The sequence below is a fragment of the Rhinatrema bivittatum genome, chromosome 1 (assembly GCF_901001135.1).
Source record: "Rhinatrema bivittatum chromosome 1, aRhiBiv1.1, whole genome shotgun sequence".
Taxonomy (NCBI): Eukaryota; Metazoa; Chordata; class Amphibia; order Gymnophiona; family Rhinatrematidae; genus Rhinatrema; species Rhinatrema bivittatum.
This window is the reverse complement of record NC_042615.1, coordinates 2899559-2913786: the sequence shown is the minus strand read 5'-3', so window position 1 is coordinate 2913786 and position 14228 is coordinate 2899559. Positions and strand designations below refer to the sequence as shown.

General features: G+C 50.1%; 1 protein-coding gene across 3 annotated transcripts in view; it reads left to right on the top strand.

The window, feature by feature from the left end:
• Positions 1-12512, top strand: part of SYNPO2 (synaptopodin 2) — a 456083-nt gene extending 443571 nt beyond the window's left edge. For all 3 annotated transcript variants that reach the window (XM_029609362.1, XM_029610896.1, XM_029610213.1), the window contains one exon: positions 6527-12512. In XM_029609362.1, coding sequence (XP_029465222.1) covers positions 6527-7063 — 537 coding nt within the window. In that variant the 3' untranslated portion in view covers positions 7064-12512. The remainder of the gene's footprint in view (positions 1-6526) is intronic.
• Positions 12513-14228: the final 1716 nt, after the last annotated feature.

The window sequence follows — 14228 nt, the reverse complement described above, 5'->3', positions numbered from 1 at the left end:
ATCCAGGGTCCTAGCTTTATGTCTGGGTGTCACATCCCTGTGACCCAGCCCTGATCCAGGCTCCTAGCTTTATGTCTGGGTGTCACATCCCTGTGACCCAGCACTGATCCAGGGTCCTAGCTTTATGTAAGGGGGGTCACATCCCTGTGACCCAGCACTGATCCAGGGTCCTAGCTTTATGTCAGGGGGGTCACATCCCTGTGACCCAGCACTGATCCAGGGTCCTAGCTTTATGTCAGGGGGGTCACATCCCTGTGACCCAGCACTGATCCAGGGTCCTAGCTTTATGTCTAGGTGTCACATCCCTGTGACCCAGCACTGATCCAGGGTCCTAGCTTTATGTCAGGGGGGTCACATCCCTGTGACCCAGTACTGATCCAGGGTCCTAGCATGGTGTTAGGGGACACTCCTTTCTCCAGGCTCCCAGTGTGGATATCTCCAAATATAAATAGGTCTTTGGTCCGTCTCCTCACTTAGATGGGATAAATGTCACATACAAGTTCTCTGCAGTAGGTAATTACCTTTATTGATGTGCACACCTCAAGAGACAGAGACAGGACTTGTCAGAGTTCTAAATCTGATGTATTTATTTATTTATTTATTTATTTATGTTTTATATACCGTTGTCCAAAAGAAGATCACAACGGTTTACAGTAACAGTATTCATATTCATGGTCTCTGATCATATACTTTGTGTCCACGTTCAACTTCTAATTCAACACCACAGCCAGTACATATTCTAGTTCAGCGCTTCTCAACTGGTGTGTCGAGTGCTACCGGTCTCCCGCTGCTCTTCCCCCCTCTTCCTTCACCGAGCGAGAGAGGGACGATCTTCCACTGCTGCTGTTGCCGCCCGGGCTATCAGCACGTTCAAGCCTGGATGGGAACGGCAGCAGTGTTAGTGGAGGCTGGCAACTGCGGTTGGGCCTTTTCTTCTTCCCGCACCTGACCCCCTGGCCCGGAACAGGAAGTGATGTGCAGTGGGTTGCGCGGGAAGAAGAAAGAGCCATGCTGCACGAAAAAGTAGAGTCGACAACGGCGGCCCCGAGCAGTAGCGTGGACCCGAAGCAAAATCAGAAGCAGCCAGAAATCGACACGGGAGACAGCAGAATTAGCCTCCCATGGCCAATAGGATTCTTCTTCCTTGGCCTGCGAGGGTTGGAGGAGGAGGCTGCTGCAGCTACCATTTGTGCTGGGGGGGGGGGGGAGCAGGAAGAGAGAGAGAGAAAGCCAGCCAGCCTGTCTGTAAGTGAGAGAATGTATGTGTGATTGAGAGTGTGCATGTGTAACTGTGAGTGAGAGCCTGTGTGTAAGTGAGAGAATGTATGTGTGATTGAGAGTGTGCATGTGTAACTGTGACTGAGAGCCTGTGTGTAAGTGAGAGCATTTGATTGAGATCATCTATGTAAGTGTGTGAGAGACAGCATGTGTATGATTGAGAGAAACTGGTCAGAGAGGTGATGTGTGTATATAGGAGAGACAATGGAAGTGACTGGTCAGGGAGAGGACTGGAGTGTGTGTGTGAGAGACAGAAATTGATTGTGGGAATGAGAAGCCTGTGCATGTGGAGAGAGCTAGCATAGGAGTGAGAAACATGGGTATGTGTGAGAGACAGCATGGGAGTGAGAAGCCTGTATGTGTCAGATAGAACATGGGAGTGGGAAACCTGTGTGTGTGTGTACATGAGAGAGAGACTGGTGTGTGTGTGTGTGAAACAAAGTGATTATGGGAATGAGAAGCCTGTGCATGTAAAGAAAGTGAGCAAGGGAGTGAGAAACTTGGGTATGTGGGTGTGTGTGAGTCATAGAATGGGAGTGAGGAGCCTGTATATGTAAGATAGAACATGGAAGTGGGAAGCCTGTGTGTGTGTGAGAGAGAGAGAGACTGTTCAGGAAGGTGACTGGTGTGTGTAAGAGATAGATTGGTCAGAAGATGATTGGTGTGTAAGCGACAGAAACTGGTATGCGAGTGTGACTGGTATGTGTGTGTGTGAGAGAGAAAATGATTATGGGAATGAGAATCCTGTGCAATTGGAGAGAGCTAGCATAGGAGTGAGAAACCTGGTTGTGTGTGAAACACAGCATGGGAGTGAGAAGCCTGTATATGTCAGATAGAACATGGGAGTGGGAAGCCTGTGTGTGTGCATGAAAGAGAGAGACTGATCGGGAAGGTGGCTGGTGTGAGTGTAAGAGAGAGACTGGTCGGGAGATGATTGGTGTGTGAAAGACAGAAACTGGTCATGGAGGTGTGACTGGTATGTGTGTGTGTGAGAGAGAAAGTGATTGTGGGAATGAGAAGCCTGCGCATGTAGCGAGAGCTAGCATAGGAGTAAGAAACCTGGGTGTGTGTGAGACACAGCATGGGAGTGAGAAGCCTATTAATCATACATATGGATAAGACCATGTCACATTTCATATAGATTGTATTATTGAAACATGTAACCGAAACTACAATGGCACTTTGTAAGATAACATTTCCCAAGCTGAACATTTAAGATATGTGCCACTCTGTAAACCGTTGTGATGGTGTACGAACGAACGACGGTATACAAAACATTTAAAATACATAAATAAATATATGTAAGATAGAACATGGAAGTGGGAAGCCTGTGTGTGTGTGTGTGCATGAGAGAGAGAGACTGATTGGGAAGGTGACTGGTGTGTGTGTAAGAGAAAGATTGGTCAGGAGATGATTAATGTGTGAGAGACAGAAACTGGTCATGGGGGTGTGACTGGTTTGTGTGTGTATGAGAGAGAAAGTGATTGTGGGAATGAGAAGCCTGTGCATGTGGCAAGAGCTAGCATAGGAGCGAGAAACCTGTGTGTGTGTGAGACACAGTATGGGAGTGAGAAGCCTGTATATGTAAGATAGAACATGGGAGTGGGAAGCCTGTGTGTGTGTGTGTGTGCATGAGAGAGAGAGAGACTGATCAGGAAGGTGACTGGTGTGTATGTAAGAGAGAGACTGGTCGGGAGATGATTGGTGTGTGAAAGACAGAAACTGGTCATGGGGGTGTAACTGGTATGTGTGTGTGTGAAAGACAGAGAGACTGGGTGAAGGCCCTAAGGAAGAGGACCAAGAGTACAGAGCTTCAGCCACTACTGCTGCTTCTGGTGTGTGCTACTGGCCTGCATGGAAGAGGAGTAGGAGAGCAGCTGGAGGGGGTTAGTAAAGGTGGCTTTTTAAGTTTATTTTTCTTGATTGACTGCCATTATAATTACTGAACATTATGTGATATGTCTGCTGTTTTGAAATATTTTATTGGTGTTTGGAGAATTTTAAATAATTTTTATGAGTTTTTAATTGTTGGATGTTATTCTGTTCATAGCTGTTTAGAAACATTTATTCTGCTTATTAGTATAGTTTTACAATTATTTCTGTGTGGGGATCTATAGCAGTTTGGCTAGTCCTGTTTTCCTAATAAGAGGTGTATTGGTGTTTAGGACCTGATTTAATATTTGTAGTGTTGCCTTTTCATAGATAGGGTTGTTACTGTTTGAGTGTATTCCATAATACAGGTGTATCTGTGTGCGGATTAGTTTATGTGCATTACTACAGATCCTGGGAGTATGTTAGGTCGGTTCTGTGTCTGATACCGAGATGAGATATTTTACTAGCATGAAAGCGTTTGTATCAGTCTTATTTGTTGTGTTTTCTCAAGAGGACATGCATTGGTGGTAAGCTGCTGTCTTTTCATAAGTAGGGCTATTGAGCCTGGAAGTAGAAGGAATTTGAGTTGCTGTTACTGAGATGACACCAGAACCAGAATATCTTTTTTGCAGGGTGAGTTGTACAGGGAATGTCATAATTCTGCTTTACATCCATTATTGTGGGTCAGGGGGGTTCCCGTGGATGCAAACTGTACTTTTACATTTAGCCCTATGATGGTCACGTGTACAGTGTGTCACGCATGTGAGAACCATCTGTCAGGTGTGTCCCGACAGAAAAAAGGTTGAGAAGCACTGTTCTAGTTCATAGTTATACATACTCTAGTCTATCAAGGTAGCTACTGTATAATTTAGATCATATTGATACTTTTCTAGTTTAACACAACAGTAAATACAAATTGTAATTATATTAGGAAAACTCTTTATGTCATTCCTTATATATTGCTCGCTCGTTAGGCGTTAGGGGACTCTCCTTTCTCCAGGGTCCCACCAAGGTGTTAGGAAACTCTCCTGTCTCCATGTTCCCAGCATGGTGTTAGGGGACTCTCCTTTCTCCAGCATCCCAGCATGGTGTTAGGGGACTCTCCTTTCTCCAGCATCCCAGCATGGTGTTAGGGGACTCTCCTGTCTCCAGGTTCCCAGCACGGTGTTAGGGGACTTTCCTGTCTCCAGGTTCCCAGCATGGTGTTAGGGGACTTTCCTGTCTCCATGTTCCCAGCATGGTGTTAGGAAACTCTCCTGTCTCCATGTTCCCAGCATGGTGTTAGGGACTCTCCTGTCTCCAGGTTCCCAGCACGGTGTTAGGGGACTTTCCTGTCTCCATGTTCCCAGCATGGTGTTAGGGGACTCTCCTGTCTCCAGGTTCCCAGCATGGTGTTATGGGACTTTCCTGTCTCCATGTTCCCAGCATGGTGTTAGGAAACTCTCCTGTCTCCATGTTCCCAGCATGGTGTTAGGGGACTCTCCTGTCTCCAGGTTCCCAGCATGGTGTTAGGGGACTTTCCTGTCTCCAGGTTCCCAGCATGGTGTTAGGGGACTTTCCTGTCTCCATGTTCCCAGCATGGTGTTAGGAAACTCTCCTGTCTCCATGTTCCCAGCATGGTGTTAGGGACTCTCCTGTCTCCAGGTTCCCAGCACGGTGTTAGGGGACTTTCCTGTCTCCATGTTCCCAGCATGGTGTTAGGGGACTCTCCTGTCTCCAGGTTCCCAGCATGGTGTTATGGGACTTTCCTGTCTCCATGTTCCCAGCATGGTGTTAGGAAACTCTCCTGTCTCCATGTTCCCAGCATGGTGTTAGGGGACTCTCCTGTCTCCAGGTTCCCAGCACAGTGTTAGGGGACTTTCCTGTCTCCATGTTCCCAGCATGGTGTTAGGGGACTCTCCTGTCTCCAGGTTCCCAGCATGGTGTTAGGGGACTCTCCTGTCTCCAGGTTCCCAGCATGGTGTTAGGGGACTTTCCTGTCTCCATGTTCCCAGCACGGTGTTAGGGGACTCTCCTGTCTCCAGGTTCCCAGCATGGTGTTAGGGGACTCTCCTGTCTCCAGGTTCCCAGCATGGTGTTAGGGGACTTTCCTGTCTCCATGTTCCCAGCATGGTGTTAGGGGACTCTCCTTTCTTCAGGTTCCCAGCATGGTGTTAGGGGACTCTCCTGTCTCCAGGTTCCCAGCACGGTGTTAGGGGACTTTCCTGTCTCCATGTTCCCAGCATGGTGTTAGGGGACTCTCCTTTCTCCAGCATCCCAGCATGGTGTTAGGGGACTCTCCTTTCTCCAGCATCCCAGCATGGTGTTAGGGGACTCTCCTTTCTCCAGCATCCCAGCATGGTGTTAGGGGACTCTCCTTTCTCCATGTTCCCAGCATGGTGTTAGGGGACTCTCCTGTCTCCATGTTCCCAGCATGCTGTTAGGGGACTCTCCTGTCTCCAGCATCCCAGCATGGTGTTAGGGGACTCTCCTTTCTCCAGCATCCCAGCATGGTGTTAGGGGACTCTCCTGTCTCCATGTTCCCAGCATGGTGTTAGGGGACTTTCCTTCTCCAGGGACCCAGCATGGTGTTAGGGGACTCTCCTGTCTCCATGTTCCCAGCATGGTGTTAGGGGACTTTCCTTCTCCAGGGACCCAGCATGGTGTTAGGGGACTCTCCTTTCTCCAGGGACCCAGCATGGTGTTAGGGGACACTCCTTTCTCCAGGATGTCTGCATGCTGTTTGCGCACACTCTTTTCTGCAGGCTCCCAGCATGGTGTTGAACTACAAATCTTTCTCCAGGCTAACACCCTAACACCATGCTGGGACACTCCTTTCTTCATCCCAGTGTAGTGTGTTAAACAGGGGAGCTCTCTGCTTCAACGGCAGGGGAGGAAGACATATCTAGCATAGCTCTCTGCTTCAACGGCAGGGGGATGAAGAAAAGTGGATCTATAAACAGACAACAACCAACAAGGACTGAATTACATAGTCTGGGTAAACAAATAAGCATGGGTGTAGCTTGCTTATTGCGGCGGTTACTACCCCTAACTAATTAAGCTAGATATTTCACTTAGATGCAGCTTCAACACTGCTCTTTGCATTAATGGTGGGGGTGGAAGGGAAATAGAACCAAAGGGTTACTAAGAGCCAAGAGAAACAGATAAGTATGAGAAAAAAAAAAGTGCGAAGCTTGCTGGGCAGACTGGATGGGCCGTTTGGTCTTCTTCTGCCGTCATTTCTATGTTTCTATGTAATCTTGCAGCTACCACAGTTCCTCCTATGGAAAGAGCCTCGCTCTCCACAGTGTATTCCACCATATCTTTCCTAATTCCTTTTCTTTTGTACTGCTTTTGATGACGTATAAAAAGTGATCAATGCTCTCTTTATTTCTAGGATCTATCACTTTCACTTCCTGGTCGCCGATCAGCACCGGGATACCTACAGCACACAATGTCTTTGACCTCACCTGTGCTATTCCAGCCTTCTCCCGGATACTCTACCCATGCTTCGGACCCTGCTGGCCGGAGGCTCTCTCCATGGGAGGCAGCAGGAAGGTCTCCACTTGGTCTTGTGGATGATGCTTTTGCTCCCAGAAACATCCAGGAATCCATCGCTGCCAATGTGGTATCCGCAGCACGGCGCAAAGCTCTGCCTGAGCCTCCGGAAAGCTGGAAGCAGCGGGTCTCTTACGTGACTCCTGGCACATTCTCCAGTGTAGGCCTAGCTGCAAGACAGCAGCCTGGGTTCATGTCACCTCCAAGAAGCAGCGTGTCTGCCCCCAGTGCCACACTTCCATGGAGGCATCCATACCACAGCCAGCACACTCTCACCTATCCCGGCATGGCTCGCCTGGAGACCAGATCTGAGTGTTTTCTGTCATCCCTGCCTGATTCAAACTACAACCCCTACCCTAGGGCCTGGAGGCGCTAAGCAGAGCAGAAAGCAATGTGCCATCTGCCTCAGCTTCCACGGCGCTTGGCCTAGCAGCAGAGGTGGGAGAAGTGCTCTGGGGTGGATGTGAGAGTAAATACAAATGCTGACTTTTCAGAATGTTTTATAGGCTTAATGCTTTAAAAGAGAAATCAGCCGTTTTTCCAGTATAGCTTGAAAAGACGACAAATGTGTTTGGATTTGGATGGAGCTAAGGATGAGGACTTCAGAATGAATCCATGTCCATAGGTTGAAGCAAAGGCTGCCATGATACCAGCAGCCATCTTTCTACCCATGCCCTGAGCATATTGCCTCTGTGACCCACCCTGGCATGACTATCACCAAGCGAATCTGAATCCCCCGTTACCATAGTACACAGCACTATAGCCTGAGCCATAGACCCTGACCTCGCCATTCTCCTCAGCAGACTCATCAGAGAACCGTGCAGGCAGGGCCTTTTAAAAGGGTGGTAAAAGGGGCGACCACCATGGGCACCAGGTCAAGGGGAGCACCAGTCACCCTTTTGAAGTCTGTCTGCGAGTCTGGAAGGGAAGGGGGACACCATTTTGTCCAGCTACTGTCCTGCTTGCAAGGTCTCCCTCCTCATACCTTCTTATATGGCTTTTATCAGGAAGATATCACGCATGAACTTCTGTCTTACTCCTTTCCATCCATACATCCATCTAGAGCATGAGGTGCGTCAAAAATCCCAGGTCTCCTCACCTCTGTAGCATTCCCAGCCCAATGAGAAGGAGCCAGAGCCAGGAATGGAGCCCAGGTCTCCTAACCTCTGTAGCATTCCCAGCCCAAGGAGAAGGAGCCAGAGCCAGGAATGGAGCCCAGGTCTCCTAACCTCTGTAGCATTCCCAGCCCAAGGAGAAGGAGCCAGAGCCAGGAATGGAGCCCAGGTCTCCTAACCTCTGTAGCATTCCCAGCCCAATGAGAAGGAGCCAGAGCCAGGAATGGAGCCCAGGTCTCCTAACCTCTCTAGCATTCCCAGCCCAAGGAGAAGGAGCCAGAGCCAGGAATGGAGCCCAGGTCTCCTAACCTCTGTAACATTCCCAGCCCAAGGAGAAGGAGCCAGAGCCAGGAATGGAGCCCAGGTCTCCTAACCTCTGTAGCATTCCCAGCCCAATGAGAAGGAGCCAGAGCCAGGAATGGAGCCCAGGTCTCCTAACCTCTCTAGCATTCCCAGCCCAAGGAGAAGGAGCCAGAGCCAGGAATGGAGCCCAGGTCTCCTAACCTCTGTAACATTCCCAGCCCAAGGAGAAGGAGCCAGAGCCAGGAATGGAGCCCAGGTCTCCTAACCTCTGTAACATTCCCAGCCCAAGGAGAAGGAGCCAGAGCCAGGAATGGAGCCCAGGTCTCCTAACCTCTGTAACATTCCCAGCCCAAGGAGAAGGAGCCAGAGCCAGGAATGGAGCCCAGGTCTCCTAACCTCTCTAGCATTCCCAGCCCAAGGAGAAGGAGCCAGAGCCAGGAATGGAGCCCAGGTCTCCTAACCTCTGTAACATTCCCAGCCCAAGGAGAAGGAGCCAGAGCCAGGAGTGGAGCCCAGGTCTCCTAACCTCTGTAGCATTCCCAGCCCAAGGAGAAGGAGCCAGAGCCAGGAATGGAGCCCAGGTCTCCTAACCTCTGTAGCATTCCCAGCCCAAGGAGAAGGAGCCAGAGCCAGGAATGGAGCCCAGGTCTCCTAACCTCTGTAGCATTCCCAGCCCAAGGAGAAGGAGCCAGAGCCAGGAATGGAGCCCAGGTCTCCTAACCTCTGTAGCATTCCCAGCCCAAGGAGAAGGAGCCAGAGCCAGGAATGGAGCCCAGGTCTCCTAACCTCTGTAGCATTCCCAGCCCAAGGAGAAGGAGCCAGAGCCAGGAATGGAGCCCAGGTCTCATAACCTCTGTAACATTCCCAGCCCAAGGAGAAGGAGCCAGAGCCAGGAATGGAGCCCAGGTCTCCTAACCTCTGTAGCATTCCCAGCCCAAGGAGAAGGAGCCAGAGCCAGGAATGGAGCCCAGGTCTCCTAACCTCTGTAACATTCCCAGCCCAAGGAGAGGGAGCTAGAGCCAGGAATGGAGCCCAGGTCTCCTAACCTCTGTAGCATTCCCAGCCCAATGAGAAGGAGCCAGAGCCAGGAATGGAGCCCAGGTCTCCTAACCTCTGTAGCATTCCCAGCCCAATGAGAAGGAGCCAGAGCCAGGAATGGAGCCCAGGTCTCCTAACCTCTGTAGCATTCCCAGCCCAAGGAGAGGGAGCCAGAGCCAGGATTGGGGCCCAGGACTCCTAACCTCTGAGGCATTCCCAGCCCAAGGAGAGGGAGCCAGAGCCAGGATTGGGGCCCAGGACTCCTAACCTCTGAGGCATTCCCAGCCCCAGGAGAGGGAGCCAGAGCCAGGAATGGAGCCCAGGTCTCCTACACTCTGTAGCATTCCCATCCCAAAGAGAAGGAGCCAGAGCCAGGATTGGGGCCCAGGTCTCCTAACCTCTGAGGCATTCCCAGCCCAAGGAGAGGGAGCCAGAGCCAGGATTGGGGCCCAGGACTCCTAACCTCTGAGGCATTCCCAGCCCCAGGAGAGGGAGCCAGAGCCAGGAGTGGAGCCCAGGACTCCTAACCTCTGAGGCATTCCCAGCCCCAGGAGAAGGAGCCAGAGCCAGGATTGGGGCCCAGGACTCCTAAACTCTGAGGCATTCCCAGCCCCAGGAGAGGGAGCCAGAGCCAGGATTGGGGCCCAGGACTCCTAACCTCTGAGGCATTCCCAGCCCCAGGAGAGGGAGCCAGAGCCAGGAGTGGAGCCCAGGACTCCTAACCTCTGAGGCATTCCCAGCCCCAGGAGAAGGAGCCAGAGCCAGGATTGGGGCCCAGGACTCCTAACCTCTAAGGCATTCCCAGCCCCAGGAGAGGGAGCCAGAGCCAGGAGTGGAGCCCAGGACTCCTAACCTCTGAGGCATTCCCAGCCCCAGGAGAGGGAGCCAGAGCCAGGAGTGGAGCCCAGGACTCCTAACCTCTGAGGCATTCCCAGCCCCAGGAGAAGGAGCCAGAGCCAGGATTGGGGCCCAGGACTCCTAATCTCTGAGGCATTCCCAGCCCCAGGAGAGGGAGCCAGAGCCAGGAGTGGCATGCAGTCTTCCCATCTGTAGCTCAGACCCCGTCAGTCTGGCTCCTGTACTCTGTTCACAATCTCACAGCTGAAAGTGAATTCAAGATTCCAGTGGCAATAAAAGTGATGAATGTCTCCCTGCTGGAAGGCAGTGCTTCCCCATCCCAGGATACAGGCTTCCTTTTCCCAGTGGAAGGGTGAAGAAGAGGGTGTCTTTATCCTGGGCTTCCTCGGAGACCCTGGGCCTGGTGTGAGGTAGAGGGATGTGGGGTGCAACACATCCTGTAAATGAATGTGCCTGCTGATCCGTCCCCTCCCTGACAGCATGCAGGGAGCGTGCAACAGTACATGTCCCGCTGTCTTAGGCTAATGCAAATAAAGAAAAGGACAGCAGCGAAGGGCCACACGTCTGCCCGTTTCCAGTGTCCTGCACCCAGGATTGTAAGAAGCATGGCACATTAACGCCCCATTGAATTTCTGGCAAAGTCGAGCACTTTAAAAGTGCCAAAAACCTACAAGGTACTTTGCTTGTACAATTATGCAATGCACATCTCTTACTGAAAATTTTAATTTCTTGCAACTTCAAGAAAGGACAACATTTCACTGATAAAATTCTGCAAAGGTCTGTGGGTTTTCACCTAATCCTTATATTTAGCCCTGCTTTGGGGAAAAAAGTGAACTATCTGAAAGCTACACAGTAACATTTAATATATACTAAGGGCCTGATTTACATCAACATTTTTCCATCCTTTCTCTAGAGGGCAAAACCTGTGAATCCAGCCCTAAGAGACAAACCAGCAGCAATGCTTCCTAATTTGTCAGCGATGATCAGAAGGGTTTCCAGGAGATGCACAGCCCAGGCCTCCCTGTAATTGATGCGTGCTCAGCTCCAGCATGCACTAAAAAGGAATTAACTCCCAATACAGTAAGCTGCTGCTATGCTAATACATCGGGAGTTCAGAAGAGAGCGCACAGACCCATGCCTAGCACGCATCGGACTTGATTTATGAGCATAAACCATGGTTTCTGCCCAGAAAATGTTATGTGCCAGAAACCACCAGCTGTGCTCAAAGCAGGCTCTGTGCTCATAAATCCTCTTTAATGCGAATGAATCCCGAGTACAGGACGCCAGGCTCAGCCCCAGAATCCGTACCGCACCTCTGAGCTGGCGCCAAACTTCCAGTGCTAGGGAAACCTGAGTTAAGCTAGCGCCCCCCTCTGCCCGGGGAGTAGTAGCACATGCCTTGACCATCCTGGTTTGTGCTGACAGTTTTACTCCTGAGAAATCACAACTAAAGCTGTGCACACAAAAATGCACTCACTGCCGAAGCCAGAGAGAGGCGGTGCACTTGCAGGCTTCTCTATCCTTCAGGGCTGGGCTTGCGGACACACTTATAGCAAAGCAGACGCTGGCACGCACTTCTGTGCAATAATTACCAGCCCTGCCCTAATCTCTGTACAATGAGTCAACCCCATGGAAAGCCGCAAGAATTGCGCTAAATATAATTCTGTGCATGATCTGTGAGACAGAGAGAGACAGACACAGACACATTTACAAAGGAGAGGTGGAGGGTGAAGCAGAGAGACGGAAGAGACAGAGACAATGAGACTGACAGACAGGGAAGAGAGAGGCAGAGAAAGAGACAGAAAGGGGAGACAGATGGAGATAAGGGAGAGAGAGATAGAGAGGGAGAGAGAGAGACAGATGGGGAGAGAAAGGCAGAGAGACAGATAGAGATAAGGGAGAGAGAGACAGAGGAGAGAGAGAGGAGGAGAAAGAGATAGAAAGTTGGGTGAGAGAGAATAGGCAGAGACCAGATGGCTTTGTGATGGCACTTGCTTTGGCTTATTTGTTGCTTTGATAAGATAAAATAAGAGTTTCTGTACAATAGCATAGACTGTCACCTGCTGAAAGGGACTTCAGTTTCTCGCACCTCAAACCTGGCGGTGCATGTGTTAGTGTGAGCACTCTTCCTGCATATCTTCACATCATTTGTAGTGACATAACTTTGACTGTGTGCTGCATGAGTGACTTCCCTTCACTGAAGATGCTCACTTCATCTGCCGGATGAATCCTCTCCCCGGTAGGGTTGCTCTACCTCATAGGTTAGGTACCCTGTTTCTTGCTTCTCCTGCAGCTCATTGCTCAACTCCCACACCTGGGATTTGGGGTTGTAAGCAGTCAGGGCTCAGATTGCCAGGACTGAATTTTGTGATCAGTAAAAGGGAAACCCTGGGAAAGTTTCGCTTCACTCAGCTCTTTGTTCACTGCACGCACTACAGAAGTGTTTTGTATTCCAAAGGCTTGTGCTGGAAGTAAATTCCTATCTCACCTAATAAAATGATTTTGCCAAGACCTGGAGTGAGGAATTCATCTTTTCACCATTTATCTCCCAGTTCTGTGTAATTTAGACTTTTAAAAGATGCTTAATGTCTTTTCCAGGTGGTGTTTCTCTTCCTTCTGGGACAAGAGCCTCCAGCAGCTTATGATAAGAGAAGCTGGGGTCAGAGGCAGCAGATTCAATCCTTCAGTTCTTAATTCTGTGAAAGCAGTAACATAGTGAGAAACCGTACAGCCATGTACGCACACACGCACCATCCGTATACACACACACACGCACCATCCATACACACATGCACCATCCATACCCACATATACACACACACACACGCACCATCCATATATACACACACACACGCACCATCCGTATACACACACACACACATACATGCACCATCCATATACACACGCATGCACCATCCATATACACACACACACACACACACCATCCATATACACACACACACGCACTAACCATCCATATACACACACACACGCACTAACCATCCATACACACACGCATGAACCATCCATAAACACGCACACACATGCACCATCCATACACACGCACACACATGCACCATCCATATACACACATGCACCATCCATATACACACACACACGCACGCACTATCCATACACACGCACCATCCATACACACACATGCACCAACCATATACACACACACATGCACCATCCATATACACACATACATGCACCATCCATACATACACATGCACCATCCATACACACACACACATACATGCACCATCCATACATACACATGCACCATCCATATACACACACACCATCCATATACACACACACCATCCATATACACACACACCATCCATATACACACATGCACCATCCATATACACACACGCACCATCGACACACACACATGCCCTATCCATATACACACACATACATGCACCATCCATATACACACACACACGCACTATCCATACACACACACCATCCATACACACACACATACATGCACCATCCATACACACACACACATGCACCATCCATACATACACATCCATATACACACACATGCACCATCCATACACACACATGCACCATCCATACACACACACACATGCACTATCCATACACACACACACATGCACTATCCATATACACACACATGCACCATACATACATACCCATGCCCTATCCATATACACACATGCACTATCCATACACACACGCAATGCCATACTAGCATAGATGTGGAAAGCATTTGGCATCCACTCTCAACATTTGCAACCCTAACCTCTCCCCAACCTCTCACCTCTCTCGATCCCCCAGCTCATCCTCTCTAACCCAGGGATTCCCAACCTCTTTGAATATACCGACTCCTTTTTAACTTCCAAAATGTTCACAAACCCCCAGTCCATACCCATCACTCTTGCTGCCTCCCCTCCCCCCCCAAGCCTGTTCCCAGCACTCTGTCCCCTCCCCTCTATACCTATCGGTTTCCCGTCCCTCCCCAGGCTGTCCGCATCCTTCTTTCTCTAATTGCTGCCCTCCCAGCCCACACTGGTCAAAGCTACTGCTTCAATTTCCCGGCCTGTGCAGGTCACCACTGTAGATTGCCCCAGAAAGGAGGCCCCTGCTAGCCTTTGTGGACCACAGGTTGACCTTCCCCCAGCTACTCCCCTCTCACACCCCCTGCACACGCTCACCTTTCCTCCTCCCACTGACAGGAGGATTATAATT